The 16815-nt window shown below is 44.3% G+C and overlaps 1 protein-coding gene across 2 annotated transcripts in view; it reads left to right on the top strand.

Moving 5' to 3' along the window:
• The window catches only part of CACNA1H (calcium voltage-gated channel subunit alpha1 H), a 204395-nt gene that overhangs the window by 10527 nt on the left and 177053 nt on the right, over window positions 1–16815 (top strand). For both annotated transcript variants that reach the window (XM_030578503.1, XM_030578502.1), the window contains exons 3-4: window positions 1850–1947; window positions 15615–15774. In XM_030578503.1, coding sequence (XP_030434363.1) covers window positions 1850–1947; window positions 15615–15774 — 258 coding nt within the window. The remainder of the gene's footprint in view (window positions 1–1849; window positions 1948–15614; window positions 15775–16815) is intronic.

The raw sequence follows: 16815 nt of genomic DNA, 5'->3' as shown, positions 1-16815 counted from the left end.
ACACGACTGTGGAATGTTTATAATAAAAATGTTTTCTACTGAAATTTTAAAATATTGGATGGAAACATTTCTGGGTATCTGCTTTTGTCAGGCTTTCCTCCTTCCCATTCCACCTTTTAATCTGTGTATTATTTTAAAAAAAACAAAAACAAACAAAAAAAGCCTTTCTGGTACCAAAAACTGGTTCACAGTGTTGCTCTTGATGCATTGTGGTATCTGCACAGGAGTAGTGAGAGAGATTGACATATTTACAAGCGCTCCCCTGTAGTCAGTTCAAATGCTATAAATTACAACCAAGCTAACTAGCCAGAATCCTATTTAAGAAAAGGAAAAAAAAAAAAAGCCTGACACATGTTTACTACTCCTTGTTATAAAAGACCAATGAAACTGACTAAATTTAACATCTTTCTCAGACCAGGAGAGAAACATGCCTGTGAAATGGCAACAGGATGTGAAAAAGAAAACGTTCCTTCTTTTTAATAATGTAATGCAGCCCGAACTACCTGAATGTCATTCCCCAGCTCTCTTCTGTAAATTTTTATGGTAGGAAAAAAAACGCCAAGCTGCCATGAAAATACACAGGGGTAGTACAAGGAGGTGTCACAGGAGGAGTGAGAAAGGAATATCAGGAAAATCTTCTTGACTGTGAGCTGTGCGGAGCTGTGGAATAATCTCCCAAGCGAAGGGATTAAGTATTGAAACAATTTACCAAGGGTCATAGTCCGTCTCCATCACTGACAAGTTTAAATCAAGACGAGATGTTTTTCTAAAGGGAACTATTTGGGGGAAAGTTTTCTGGCCTGTGTTATACAGGAGGTCAGATGAGTTGATCACAGTGGGCCCTTCTGGTCTTGGAATCTATGAAGCTGCATTGCTTGGGACATGGCAAAAATACTAGACCATGTACTGTAAAGACCAATTTGTCACTGACATGGGTATTAATAGGTTACCCTTCCCTTCCGCCTCCAGTTTCTGTTGGGTCTAATTCTGCACCCAGTAGTCATGGTGAGTGGCACTAATGCATGTGGTTAGCCGCAGTAACTTCAGCAGGATGACTTCAGTGAGTAGCTGCACCTCAGTGTAATGCACCATGGCGGGTGCTTTTAGAGGATGCCAGATCACTCATAGACACCAGGCAGTGACACTTTGGCCTGGTCTGCGCTGAGGGGGTGAATAACGTAGGTGAAGTCTACATACTTAGATTGAGTCACCGTGGTGTCTTCAACATGGTGAGTCGACTGCTGCCGCTCCCCCGCCGACTCCACCTGTGCCTCTCGCGGAGGTGGAGTACAGGATTCGATGGGAGAGCGCTCGGGGGTCGATTTATCATGTCTAGTCTAGACGCGATAAATTGACCCCCGCTAGATCGATCGCTGTCCGCCGATCCGGCAGGTAGTGTAGACATACCGTTTGACATTCCATTCATAAAACTTCCCCCTGCAGGAGTAGGGTGACCAGACAGCAAATGTGAAAAATTGGAATGGGGGTGGGGGGTAATAGGAGCCTATATAAGAAAAAGACCCAAAAATTGGGACTGTCCCTATAAAATTGGGACGTCTGGTCACCCTATCCAGGAGTCACTACCTCCAGCAGGTAAATCACAGCATTAGGTAGGCAGCTTCTTCTGGTGCTGCAACAATCCTGTTCTGCAATAGCCTTCTGCTAATCTCGCAGACCATGATGATGCCCATTGTCTCGTTTAATCCTGAGATAGCCAGGGCATGTACTGTCTGGCTAATTGTCCCACCTGAGCAGCTAGGAACTGCCCCTTTTCAGCCTGCTCGCACGCTTGTGAGGCCTAGGAGATGAGACACCTCTGTTCTGATTTCTTTCTCTCTTTCTTCCTTAGCATGATGGAATATTCTCTGGATGGGCACAATGTAAGCTTATCTGCCATCCGAACTGTCCGGGTACTCAGGCCTCTACGAGCCATTAACAGGGTCCCAAGTAAGTAAAATCCTTTTTTTCCCAGAGTGATGAACACAAATGTGTATGTGCCTGGGGAAGGTAGCATAGCACCAGGGAGCTAAACTGGTGTGGCTCCTACTTGCAGATTTGATCCGTCATATGTTCTTTGTTTATCCCATTGTCACAAGATATCTGACCCCTTAAGAGGAGGTGGGCCTCAGTCCAGCTGTGACCAGCTTAACTCACCTCCCCAGATGGGGAGAATGATGATCATGTGACTTATAAAGGAGAGGTCTCGAGAGCGAGCAGCTGGCAACACTCTAGCTGGGAGGCCCAGGCAGGGCAGAAGCCGAGGAAGCTGTAGCTGGCATGAGGAAGCAGCTGGAGGAAGCAAGACTGGCTCCTGCAGGGAATAACGGGATTGTTTGCATTATAACCCAGCCCTGGGAAGGGGCACTGGGAGCTCCTGGCTCAAGGGGAGAGAGATTGAACTGAACTCTGGAAAGGAAGGATGAGGCTCTGGCTGGAGCCTGTGCTCTGAGACCCAGCGATGGGGGAGGATCCCAAAGCCATGTGACTGGCCATGGCCCCTCAGTGATGATGGCAATGTGTGTCAGAGAGATCCTTGCCCCACTGGTCACTGGGAGGGGCCGTATCCCTTGGTTTGAGGCTCTGTGATGGGTGAGGAGCTTTGACCGGAGACACCACTGTGGAGACAACAAATTGCTTGGTCACAGAGCTACAGCCATGAAACCCCACCGGGAGTGAATACGGCGTTGCACTGGTGGTACATGGATTAGACACATTTTCTTTAAGGGGAAGGTTATCACTGCTGTATTCTGTCTTCGTGAAAGTATGTGGTGATTTTTAGGGCTATGTGTGGGACACACTGCGGAGCCAGATAACTAGGGATTTCAGGTAACTGGCTGTGTGATGTGTTTATATGATCCTAGCACCCAAAGATCCCTATCAGAATTGTGCCCCACAAGGCTGAGGGATGAACTAACACAGGAACAACCAGTCCCTGCCCTGGAGACCTGGAGCAAATCTACATGTAGACACCAAAAGCTCTGTCGGTGCCACTTGCCTTCCCCACAGCAGAGACCACAGAAGCTGCCAAGTCGTGCAGCTATGAAGGCGTCCCAAGGATCTGGGTCATTCACAGTCATAGCAGTTTTCTACCGTATGTGGCTTGTCACCTCTGCCCGCTCCCTTTTGTGGTGGTAAAGACCCTGCCTCCACCTACCCACTGGCCATCCATGGCAATCAAGCAATGTTGTTGCGACACAATTCAGTGACTCCCCCAGGGTCTAAACGGGGTCGGGGGTGAGGGTTTCTTCCTTGTCTAACTGATAGCTGGGCTGAGGTCTCTCAGGGAGGCCAGTAAAACTGATGTTCCAAAGAGTGGGAAAAGCAAAGGCCTAGAATCTCCGGGGCAGAGTGCGAAAATCTACTCCCCTGCTTCCCAGGGCAAGTCACATTTTTATGAGTGAGTAAACTATCAGTAGTTTTAGCATTATCGTCAATCCTGGTGAAGGGCAGGGGTGTAGATTTTGTATCTAGGCTGGTAAATGTTCATATCTTGATTTTAGTTAAGTTTTGGATGCAGTCTACCATGACATTCTCATAAGTAAAGGAGGGGAATGTGAACTAAATAAATTACTATAAGGTGGGTGCACAACTGATTGAAAGATGTACTCAGAGCATAGTTATCAATGATTTGCTGTTGAAATGGAGGGTGTATCTAGTGGGATCTGCAGGGGTCAGTCCTGGGTCCAATACTATTCAGTGTTTTCATTGATGATTGGAAGAGTATGCTTATAAAATTTGTGGATGACACCATGCTGGGAGGGTTTGCAAGCACGGTAAAGGACAAGATTGGAATTCAAAATGACTTTGACAGATTAGAAAATTGGTCTGAAATCAACAAGATGAAATTCAGTAAAGACAAGTGCAAAGAACAGCACTTACGAAGGAAAAATCAAATGCACAACTACAACAATAGGGAATAACTAGCTAGGTTGTAAAACCGCTGAAAAGGATCTGGAGGTTACGAGTGGATCACAAATTGAGCATGAGTCAACAATATGATACGGTTGCAAAAAAGGCTAATGTCATTCGGGAGGGTATTAACAGGAGTGTCGTATGTAAGAGATGGGAGGTAATTGTCCCGCTTTGTTCAGCACTGGGGAAGCCACAGCTGGAGTACTGTGTACCATGCTTTAGAACAGCGGTCTCCAAACTTTTTTAATTGCACACCCCATCAATAAAAAAATTTTGAGCACGCTCCCAGCCGAACTGTCGAAGCAAAAAAAAAAGCCACTCGGACTCCTGGCTGAAGTGCCGAGGGGCGGGGGGGGGGGGGGGCGAGAGTAGCGCTTCTCCGGATGCGCTCCTCCTGTTGCGTACCCTGAAGGATCCTCTTGCACGCACCCCACTTTGGAGATCACTGCTTTAGAAAAGAGATGGACAAATTAGAGAGAGCCCAGAGGAGAGCAACAAAAATGATAGAAGGTTTAGAAAACCTAACCTATGAGAAAAGGTTAAAAAAACAGGGCATGTTTAGTCTGGAGAAAAGACTGGGAGGGAGAAGGAGTGACCTGATAAGTCTTCAAATATGTCAAGGGCTGTTATAGAGAGGACTGTGATCAATTGTTCTCCGTGCCCATGAAGATAGGAGAAATAGTAATGGGCTGATCTACAGAAAGGGAGATTTAGATTAGGTTAGGAGGAAAAAGTTTCTGATTAAAAGAGTAGTTAGGCTCTGGGTTAGGGGCATCCCCGTCACTGACAGTTTTTAAGAACAGGCTGGACAAACACCGGTCAGGGATGGTCTCAGTTTACTTGGTCCTGCCTCAGCACAGGGGGTTGGACTTGGTGAATTCTCAAGGTCCTTTCCAGCCTGACATCTCTATGATTCCATGGATATTTTCCAAGACTGTTTTAAACTCTCCGGGGCAGGGAAGATTGTCTCCATTCCTGTCTATAAAGTTCCCAGCACACTGGTATCTCAAGGCAAATCAAAATGTTCCTTTCAGGGGGGAAAAAACTCAAGGCTAAGAAGATCCTGATTTTCTAGGTAGGCTCATTTCTCCTCTCAGATGTATAGGGTCTTGCCATTTCTTTGTGCTCGGGATTAGTGGCACAACAGTCTGTGCTTCTGGTGAAACACCAAAGAGCGTTCATTGCAATGTGGAACAAAATTGGGTTCGCCCATTGTAGAAAGTTCAAGTGGTCCCTAAGCCCATTTCCAAGTGGATTCAGCTGTTTGTCGCCTAAATCCAATTTGAAAGATGAGCCAACCGGTTGAAATTGTTTCCCCATTGCTACCATCCCTCTTCTGAGTGATCCTTCACTGATATGCTAATTCTATATCCCTTTCATCACTCTTGAACTGAAATCCTCTCTTTTTGGAGAGGCAGTGTAATTGTATGCAAATCCTCAGGTTCCCTCCAGAAATTACTTTTCCTGCTCCTTTTTAAAAATGCATTTGAATTATATGGCATTACCACTGAGCATCCCACTTAGATTAATTGCCCATAATGTCGGCACAGCTACAGACAGCAAAACAAACTCCCACTAACTTGTTCTGATTCCAGTACCTTACATGAACGGGCAAGAGAACAGATGATGTTTGCCTGCAGGAATATTCTTTGAAGTTTCTCTTGGCTCTTGCAGTTTTTAGACTTTTATTTTTTTTTTTAAATTCCATGATGGCATTTTTTCAAGTCAGAAAAAACTTTGGAGGGCACACACAAGGACTATGGGGACCTCAGAAGCTTTGGATTCAGAATGTAATTGTTTATCACGATTTCTCATCAGGCCAGAAATATCCCAGGAAATAGCCTTTCTCATGGGTTTTTGGCTCAGTTGTTTCTAGTCCCAGCTGGGAGTGGGAAAAGTGCAGAGTGGAACAAAAATATGAGCTAGTTGGTAAGGGAGTTCTCTGAACTTCTCTGAACCACAAGAAAGGTTCAGGTTTGGGGGCAAAGGTTCGAATTAGTTCTTATATTTTTCTGCATCCTTTGAGCCACCCCAAGCTGCCTTTTCAATTAGAGGGTGTTTTAGGCTGTAATTCAGGAGAACATTTAAACCTGTGCCTAATTTAACATGAAGTCAATCGAGCTTAAGCACATACTTAAGTGCTTGGTCGAATTGGGGCCATAAGGACCATCATTTCATTCTAAGAGCTTGTCTGCACGACAGAGCCTTTGCCAGTACAGCTGTGCCAGCATAATTATGCGGAGACACAGTATATTCTGGCATAGCTACACCACTTCCCCAAACAACATTAGCTATGCCAGCAAAAGCACTCTTCTGTCGATATAGTTGTGTATACATGGGAGGGGTTATCTGGCAGAGTTCTATCAGCTGGGGGGAAATGATTTTTTTAGCACTCTTAGCTAACAGAGCTATGTTGGCACAACTTTGTATTGTAGACTAAACCTAGGTCAATGGGTCTGACCCAACAGCCTGTCTCTAAATGCCTCCACAACTTTGAGAAAATTCTGATCCGGGTCCAAAGTTTATGGCTCTGGCCCATTTCTCGGCTCTCTGGTTCTACTTTATGAGTTTGCAACTAAGGCTTTGAAGTGGGATTTTTTGGGGCACTTTGTGCCATAATCCTTGTTTTAATTTTTCTTCAGCAGAGGGGTAATAGAAATTCATCCTTTTTTTTTTTCATAAATAGATAATGAGATTAAATTCAAAGAGCTAAACCCATGTTTTGAGTTGGTTGGCCTGATGAGCCACTGGGACAGCCTCCTAGTGTTAATAGCATCTTGAATTAATGCCAAAGTAGGATTAGTATTCTTAGAAGTATCTCAGTTCCTGGAGGGTAGATAAGCACAGACTGTTTCTTGTTTATAAGGCACTAACTCTGTCCACTTTTGACTTTGGTATTTTTAGTGCTCAAGCCTGATGTCTGATACAATCCAGGATCTGCCCTAGATGGACCGTGATACCCCCCTACCCCATTTTTATTTTTTCAGAGCAACTGACGACCTTTATAATAATGATCACTTACGTTTGTACAGTCAGGCAGCTTTGATCCAGGGGGATTCCAAAGCTTAACACAGAGGGAAATTCACCCCCTGGTGAAATCCTGAATACGGCGACTCATCCCATGAATCAGTATAACAATTGGCACTAATCAGCCATGGAGAGTAAGCCACTCTCCAGCCATAGAACGGAATTGAGCTGTATGAGCAAAGAGGTAGAGAAGGTGGGAAGGGAACCCTGCGCTGCGACTACCCATTCCGGCTCTGTGATTGATGAGGGTCATTGCACAACTTTCCTGAACATAATTCAAGCCGCAAAACCCCCTTCCTGTGCCTCCATGAGATGCAGCGTGTTGGCTTGGCCTCATTTGTCTCCGCTTGGAGTGTGTTAAAATCAGCCTAGCCAAATTGCCATAAATTGGGGGTTGTGGAGGGAAGGTGTAAAATATCTACCTGCCCATCAGAAAAAGGGACTTCCCCTGAGTGAGTGGCATGGGATAGACCTTTGCAAAGCTGATCTAAATAGAGTAGTGTAGGAATAGCAGTTCTCAGACTTCCCCCTACTGGGACCCAGGGCTTTATTAGGTAAGTCTAGAACATACCAGGCTACAGGACTCCCCTTGCCCACACCCCATACTGTGGTCCCATCCATCCATTACAGAATGGGGAATATGTTCCTTTCGAGAGAGATAGGGCAGTAACATGGTTTCCCTCTAGCCCCAGGGACATATGGTGCTTTGACCCTTCCCTTTGGGCAGCAGGCTCACATTCCCTGCACAGAGGCAGGAGAGCAGTCAGGGGGACCCCCATATTTAACCAGCAGCTGAAGCGCATCTGTTTGGGTGAGTGGACCAGGCCTGCTGTACGTCTTCTAGCACACACACATCCCTCTGTTGAAGTAGTTCTGGTCATAGCTTCTGAGTAGAGTTAACACCCCATTGAGATGTATGGTACAGCTCGCCCCCTTGCAACTGTTGTTTCAGGCTCTCTGCACATTCAGGCAGAGGTTACTGTGCCCGTTGCAATGGGGTCACATTTTTCAAGTTTTTCTTGCAATCATGAAAGGTAGAGACTTACTTAAAAAATAGAATAAAATAAAATAAAAAACTGGATTCTAACAGTCGCATGATTCCAAACCTGGCACAGTTTCCCTTTGCCTTGATCCAGCCTTTTTGAGGCCTCCCTCCGTTACTTTTTCCAAACCAGCACCCCTCTCCCATTTTTCACATGGTAAGGCAGGGTGGTTGCAAGAACCCCTGATGTAGGAAATCTAGTGGGAGTGATCTAATAGGAAAGCTTGGTACTGAGATCCATTTTACCTCCCCCTAGATCCTCCAGTTAGGATGGAATAAGAAAGCAGGTAAGAATTCTTCTCTAGCTGGGGTGATCCAAAAGCCCTTTTGGAAAGAAACCCAAATTGTATGTTGAGCTAGTATCAGTTCACAGTATTGCAGCAGTGCCTGTAATTAAAGACAAGTGATTTATAAAGAGAGAGGTGGATGGATTCACGCACACACAATTTGGGCACCTTTTTTATAGATTCATAGATTCTAAGACTGGAAGGGCCCACTGTGATCATCTGGTCTGACCTCCTGAATAGCACAGAGCATAGGACTTTGCTGAATGAATTCCTCTGTGAGCTGGGGCAGATCTTTTAGAAAAACATCCCATCTTGATTTGAAAATGACCAGTGATGGAGACTCCACCACAACTCTTGGGAAGTTTTTCCATTCACTGTTAAAAATGTGCCCTTTATTTCCAGTCTGAATTTGTCTAGTTTAACTTCTAGCCATTGGAGCTTGTTACACATTTGCCTGCTAGATTGATGAGCCCTCTGTTACCATTTTTTGTTCCCCACAGGGGTGCTGGAACAATTGGCATAGCAGGGGTGCTGAGAGCCATTGAACCAAACTGTAAGCCCTGTATAGGATGGAAACCACTTCAAACCAGGGGTTACAGCAGTACCCACAGCACCTCTAGTTCCAGCATCTATGGTCCTCCATTTATTTAATTTAAAAAAATGAATTAAAAACATCTCCGTTGTACTGAATTTATCCTTTCTTGTAAGCATAACAAAGGAAGTGGCTCTTGGTTCTGTCCGATAGGCTCTCTGTCTGCAGAGTTATATGTGGTTTTCAATAATCATGAAAGGCCCCAAAGTTGATGATGAGTTGCCTAGTTCATTAGCGTCAGAAATCCAATGGAATCAAAAACAACTTGACCCAAAGCCCACTAACCTCAAAGGGGGTCTTGCTACAAACTTCAGTGGGCTTTGGATCAGGCCCTAAAGGAGTAAATTGAGGAGATACAGAGGAGACGGAGAAAGGGGCGTTCCTGGGTCAGTTCAGGGAGGGCTGTCAATGCATGGAGACAGCGTGGAATGAAGTGCACAGATGTTTGTGAGGGAAGGTGGATGGCTGAATGGGAGAGGATGAGGGACAATGAGAACAGAGACCAGCGTGCAAAAGTACAGAAGGGAACAGCTGTGATGGTCCTGGATGACCAAAACAAAAAGCTTGACGTTGATGAGCCAGCAAGGAGGGAGCCAGTGGAGGAATCCAGTGCAAGGAGAGATGACCTGGTGAAAATGATGGGGCCGGAAAATGGTCTTGGCAGCTGGTGTTTCAAAAAGACTGGTGGAAGCCGAATTGGGTATCGAGGGCTAACTGCACTGAGAGCTCAGCTTTGGAAGAACAACCGTCAAAGCAGATTTTAACTGCAGTTACTGCATAGTAGATAGGAACTGTCCTCTAATTCCTTCCAACAGGGAATCAAAAGCCTCCAAAGTGAAGATCTGTCAAAAATAGCACAGCAATTTATCCACACGACAACCTTGCACTTTGCCTGCCCCCCTCCAATTCTATTACCCCTTCGCTTTCATGTGCAATAAATTCATCCACAAGATATTTTTTCAAAGAAAAGAAAGAAAGGAGGAACCCAGCCAATAAAAACATCGTCTGTATTAGAAATTATTCCTTGGAAATGACTGGGAAAAAAGATAATTCCACGATTTATGTTTTTGGCACGGGCTGTAAGGTTTTTAATAGTGGTCACTGTTTTCAAGCTCATTTCATTGCCGAGTGGTTGTTGTTGTTTTTTAAATATGTGGTTTAAAATGAGCACCACATGTAATGAAACTGAAAAGAAATCATGAGGCTTGTTTTCACTGATGCTAATCATCTTTTCCTATGGCACACTTGGCATTTTACTAAGAGGTTACAAAGTGCCTTGCGTAGATAGCTAACAGATGGGATCAATCTCTAGAGCAGTGCCACTGAACAACCAAGTTGTCTGGCAGAGGAAGATAGATTTTAACCATTTTTGGGAAAAAGAAGGTCAGATGGAGGAAAGAGAATTGGATAAGAGCAAAACTTCTTCCTATCACTGGGAATTACATGAGCCTTTTGTCTTCCCAAAGATACTTTTGTTAGTCAGGTCTGAAGGGCAGTGCTATTGAATGTGTTCCTTGGGTTTAGAATTAGAGAGTGCATTGGGAAGGAACGCTATGAAATAAAAACTCATTGTGCACCCAAGTTCGTCTCCTACTGTATTTTAAATATATATATATTTGTTGTGACTTTGCAGCTCCTCAAGCTTGTGCTCTTGAGTAACCTTAGGGAAGCAACATGTTCAATAGTTAACGCACACGACGGAGAGTTGGGGAAGACGGAGTTTTACTCTTAGCTCTTCCACTGACTCGTTCAGTGATTTTGGAGGGGTTATTTATGCTGTCTGTCCATCGGTTTCTCCGTTTGTATAGAGAATAACATCTACGTCACAAGACATTGTGAAACTAGTTATTACTGCTGAGGTTCATCGTACTGGTGAGGATTCTCTCTTCCTGACCCAGCCACTTAGCACCACTCGGACAGGGTAAAGTGATGGACTCTGACCTCAACTAGTATAGGTTCCCCTACAGTTCTCATGCCAACAGTGGCGTTCTCAGGTAGTGTAAAGTAGCATAACCATCTGCTACGCTAGCTGTCCCCCTACATCCTGCTATGGGGGTGGGAGGACATGTGTTGGTGGTAGTGTGGGGCATGTCTGCACTACGCTAACTCACAGCTGATATGAGATCCCACAAGGACCAGAACCAATCCATGTAGGCTGTTGTAGCCTCCAACCTCTTGTAACGTATGCCAAAAGGCCTGGGACAGTGCAGATGCAGTTGGGGAATTAGGGAGGCGTAACTTGCCCTGCTACTCATCCCCTTCAAGCTTACCTCCGTATAGGAGAAGAGGTGAGCTGTTGTTTGTAGCTGATGATCTCACAGTGCTTTGAGATCATTGGATGGAATGTGCCATACTGTAGCAGCATATACATGTCTATATGCTGTGTATAAATCAGTGCAGCTCCATTGACTTCAATGCAGCTACATCTATTTCCACGAGCTGAGGGTCTGGTCCCGTTGTGCCAAAAAAGTGGCACTGCCTGGGCGACTGGGCCAAATCCTGATGTTCTTAGCCCATATGCAAACAAAACTCCCTCTGAAGTCAAAGAACACTGAGCTGCAGCCCTGTGTAATTAAGAACTACTCGGAGATACATTAGACATGACTTGGGAGTTGGCTGGAAGAAGCAGCAACCTGAAAATTAAGAGGGTAAAAGAGAAAATACATCAGAATTTAAATGCCATTCTCTATCCAAATGGGACAACTAATGGAGGGTAACATCTTGCAGAGGCGGGGAAATTAAGGGAGAAATAGCTCTACATAGAGAGGGAGAGCACTTTGCAGAGCAGCCTCTTAACGGGATAAAATGCCCCTAAAGACTGCACTGTCGCCAGCATTAACTGTCAGACAGACTGGTGTGCACCACGCTGTAATCACGCGCCATGTTTTCTGTAGGAATATTCAGTTCCTAAAGCACTTTCCTTATCTGGAACTCAGCATTGTTGGGGGTTTTTTTAGTTCGCCTTTTCTTTCTCTCAAAGCTACAATTATCAGCTGTTCAAATTATGGTTGGTTGGCTTTGCAAAGACTCATGTAACCTTTATTGAACCACTAATTTGCATGTCATTATTCCTCAGGGTGGTTTTTTTTTCTTGCTTTAACTTAAACTTGGAAGTCACCCTGACCTCTAACTACAAAGCACAGAGCAAAGGCAGAGTTTGCCCCTTCGTGTCTGAGCAGCTCAGATTTGATGGGTAAGCCCCATCCATAAGTCCTTCACCAGTACAGTTAGGCTTGGAAGACTATGTCTTGTAATGGTGACTGTCAGTCAACCTCAATATCACCACGCACACACAAGCTGATGAGAAAGTATTCCCATCCAGAATAATCAAAATGTACAGATAGGCAAAATCAGGAAAATGCTGCTTGAAAACTTTTTAGAGTTGATTTAAGGACATTTAATTTGTGCATTTTGACAAGTGATGTTGACAATTTGTGTTGTAACAGTTATAAAAATTTACCTTTTTATTTTGAATCTGAACATCTACCATCATTGAATAATAAATTATTGTCTAACCCACACACCCACCCCATAATTTCCCGCAACTGTGAAAATTTAATTGGATAAAAATCAGGAAAACATGCTTAAAAATAAACAGCGATATTATCAGTCGAAATCATAAAAAAACCTTAAAATCGAATTCTGCTAAACCTAAGAATATTAGAGAGACAAGGTGGGTGAGGTAATTGCTTTGATTGGACCAGCTTCTGGTGGTGAGAGAGACAAGCTTTGGAGCTTACACTGAGCTCTTCTTCAGGTCTGTATAAGCTCAGAAACGAGTCTCTTTTGGAAGCTGGTCCAATAAAAGATATTAAATTATCCACCTTGTCTCTCTAATATCTTGAGACTAACATGGTTACAACAAGGTTGCAAAGCCTACGTATAGTCAAGGAAACCATGCTAGCAACGGTCATTTTGAAACATGGTTCCTTCCACAGGGCCAAGAAGGATAAACCCCTTAATGGTACTAGTTTGCCATGGCTTCTTTAGGTGACAGGCTCAGCGTTATTAGGGAAACTTTGTGCATCAGCGTGTAAATGAACGGTCGTCACCAGGCCCGGCTTTATGACCCGTATTATTAAGAGGTAGCAATTTTACAATTGTCCGTGCTCTTTGCAGAATACTAAACCATATCCAAGTAGGGATGGGTTCCATCACTCACCTCCCAAAATGCAGCCACCTCTAGGGTGGGACACCTCAGCCACTAAAATGACACCAGCAATATCATGCAACAGTTTAATGCAGGAAATGGGGAAGAACCTTGTATTCAGAGTAGATTGCCAACTCTTTGGGGCGCAGTCTAGATCTTAATGCTACTTGTACTGTCAAGTGCCAAGCCCATTTCTGGATGTCATAAATATATAACTACTACTAATAATGATTCATTTCAAGATAATTCATTTTCATTTTAGGTAGGCAAAATATAATAACCCATTTTGGTATTTGGCACTGATACCAGGTCAGATACCCTTAATTTTGTGAAAAACGCCACCACTAGCCCAGAATTCCCCCCTAGCTGCCTTATTAGGGTATTTAAGAATAACAATTCTACTTAACTACCTTAGGAATTTCTATCCCCTCCCTCACCCCATTACCATGGCATCTGAGTGCATCACAGTCTTTACTGAATTTATCCTCCCAACTCCCCTATGAGGTCAGGCAGGTCTCTTATCTGCATTTGACAGATGGAGAACTGAGACACGGAGAGGCTAAGGGCTTGTCCCCGCTGCAGTGTTAGCTCCAAGTATAACTCAAGTGCTGCCCCAACCTGACTCCCACCCCCACACAAAAGTCTCTAACTCGAGTTCAGTGTGCTTAAACTCCAGCAAGCCGGCCCGGCAGGATGTAGGTTGAGGGTAGAGTGGCATTTGAGCTAGTGATGCAGCGGGGATTCAAGCTACTCTGGGCTGCTCATACAACCAGCTCAGAGACTGTGTTGTCCTCGTTCAATCCAGGCTAGATCAAGAGGAGCCAACTTGAGTTGAGGCTCACAGTGAAGGCATGCCCTCAGTGACTTGTCCTAGGTCACACAGGAAGACTCTGGTGAAATGAGTTCTCCCAATTCCAGGGCTAAAGCCCTAACTTAGTGACCCTTGTCTGGCAGATCTTCCACAGGACTTTCCTATTGCCATGGCAACTAGAAAAGTATTATAGTCTAACTACGGCTAACCAGTCATCGGAAGTGTGGTGTAGAAGTGGTGATAGGTTCTTTATGCTGTACAGCAGTCCAGTTAATCCCCTCTGTCTCCACGATTCACAGGCACGCTCTTAACATCCGCCTGCCTTCTTTCTGTTCCCGTCCTTGTAAATTGCTTTGAAATCCTGGTTTGCCCCTCGGAGGACTCTACAGATCTGTCCTTTTATTTCTGGAACAGTTAGTGCCTTTTGAAAATGCTCAATATGGATGTCCCGGAATCCCCACCTCCAGCCTCCTGATAGTTCAATACCAGTCAGCCAAAGGGATTACAGTGCTGTTTCCCTGAGGCAGCCAATCGATCAGGCATTGTGAAGGGTCTGGCAATCTGACAGCACCACAGTCTAACAGCACTTGAGAATACTCCTGGAGAACGGTGGTGGGCATGATGGGTTTAAAGTGTTGTCAGCAAAGGTCCTGTATGGTTCAGGTAATGTTCACCTGTCTTGTTCATAGTTTGCACGCTCTGGGATCTTCACGTTCCGACCATTTTTCTCTCCTATCACATAAAAACTGCACAGAAACTAAAGTTTCCTCTGGCTGCGAAGAGCAGGTTTTGACACATCCATTGGCACCAGTGATGAAATCTTGGGCCCATTGTAAAGCATTGACTTAGTGTGTATATCAGAGTGATGTCGCCCTCTGGGGGCTGGTTCAGAAAGAGGATAAAAGACCTACTGCTACCATCAGGTAGGGAGGTTCTTCTTTAGCTTCAGGGGCAGGGGTCTGTGTTTTGAAGTAGAAGGAACAGATTTCTAGCCCTGCTCCCTACATCAGTGTGATTGTTGTCTGTAGGCCAAGGATTTGTTACACCGCAGCAGGGGCACTGACAGGTTGTAGATATTATTAAAATGCTTCTGCCCAGATGAATTTTGGGTAGGAAAGAATTCCTCAGGGCATCGGGTGAGTTACTTGTTAGCATGTGTTGGTTTCCCAGAAGGTAGTTTTTTAATAGAAGATGATGCTGGCAGGTGGGCTGACGAGTAGAAACGTTTCCTTAGAAAGTTTATTGAGCCCGTAGTCCATCAAAGAGGCACAGCCTTTGGCCTCACATGTCCTCCTGCCCTGCAGTGTGAATTCCATTGAATAACACTGAGTTCCTGAGTCGGGAGGGGGAACCCCCAGCTTGTAAGATGCAGCTTCAGTGGAGATGAGCCTTGGCAGCCCAGATTTTTAAAACTTTAAGTCTTGATTCACCCACACCCAGAGCATGCTGGGAAGCTGCCTCGCAAGCATCCAATTCCATGATTCATATGCAGTCCCAAGATGTAGAATCTGTCTTTTATCCTACTCTCCTCATTTCTGTTGACTTCACTGACTCATGCCCCTTCCCCGCCCAGAAGTACTGATCTTGGACTTGGGTCCATCTTCCATTGAAAAGGGAATACACTGCTGAAGATAACTTCACATCGTCTGCCACCGTACACACTGCAGAAGTGCTGAGAAAGCTTGTCCTAAATGTGTGAAGCTCATCATAACACCTGCTCCTGTGTCTAGCTGTGTCCTGCTTGAAGGGCTCACAAAGGCCTCACATAACCTGTTTTCTCCTTCTCCCCACAGGTATGCGAATACTCGTTACCCTGCTGTTAGATACTCTGCCTATGTTAGGCAACGTCCTTCTCTTGTGCTTCTTTGTCTTTTTCATCTTTGGGATTGTCGGCGTGCAGCTCTGGGCAGGGCTGCTCAGAAACAGGTGTTTCGTAGACAGCAACTTTGCAATGTAAGTACAGCGGAAAACTCACTGTCTCATCTTTTCTCTCTCCAGCTATAGGAGAAACATGTCTACGTATCTAGCTAGCAGGGTTAGCATAAGTTATGAGTTCCATACAAATATCTCCTCCTTCGCCCTGCCCCAAGCAGAAAAAGGAAGGTTGCCCCATTAGGAATAGGTGTGGCTAGCCGAACTGAACTGAACCAGTCCATTTGTTCAGTTCTCCTCCCAGGATTTAGCCCTGTATCTGTTCCTCAGCTGCTGTAAACTGGCGTTGTGTCACTGAAGTCAACTAGAGCAGGGCAAAAAAATTTCAACAACAGATTTTTTTTCATTGAAAATGCATTTTTCGTTGCTCTGAAACTATTTGCAAAACTTGAGTTGAATTCAATCAATAGTTTCGCCCAGGAACAAAATGATTTTTTTTCCCCAAAAAAACCTCAAAACATTTTGTTTTGACCATTTGTAAATGTCTCATTTTGACTTCTATGGTTCACAATGGCATTTTGAATTCAAATTTGGCTATTTTTTTTTAAAAAGGTGGAAGAGACCCCAAAATAGCCAAATCGAAATGAAAATGTAACAACAAAATTGATAGTTGTCTGAAACTTTTCGGTTGACTCTAAATGAATCAAAAAAAATTTGATTTCTGTCGGAGCTGACCCAAAATATTGTGATCCATTAGCAGTGAATTTTTTTCAAGATTTTTGATTCGATGAAAAAATTCTTTTGGGTTCAAATCGAACTGGATTTTTTCCCTTGGTTTTTCAGATTGATCCCAAACAATGTCAATGAGTGCTACCAATAGCAGTATTACTAACCTCAAGCACTGAAAAATCATGAGTCAGCCCCCCCTAAAAATCTTGAGATTTAAAATAATAATTATACATTAGGGATTTTTTTTGAATATTTGCCTTCTGGTTTCTGCACCTTTAGAGTTCACATTTCCAAGCTTTTTTTACAAGCGCAGGAGACAGGCTCTTACATTTTATTTTAGTGAAAGCTGAGATTTACCACTCCGGGAACTGAAGATTTAAAGTAAACATCAAA

This window comes from Gopherus evgoodei, chromosome 10, assembly GCF_007399415.2.
Source record: "Gopherus evgoodei ecotype Sinaloan lineage chromosome 10, rGopEvg1_v1.p, whole genome shotgun sequence".
Classification (NCBI taxonomy): Eukaryota; Metazoa; Chordata; order Testudines; family Testudinidae; genus Gopherus; species Gopherus evgoodei.
The sequence above is the reverse complement of the archived record's forward strand: the minus strand, read 5'-3'. Positions and strand labels throughout refer to the sequence as shown.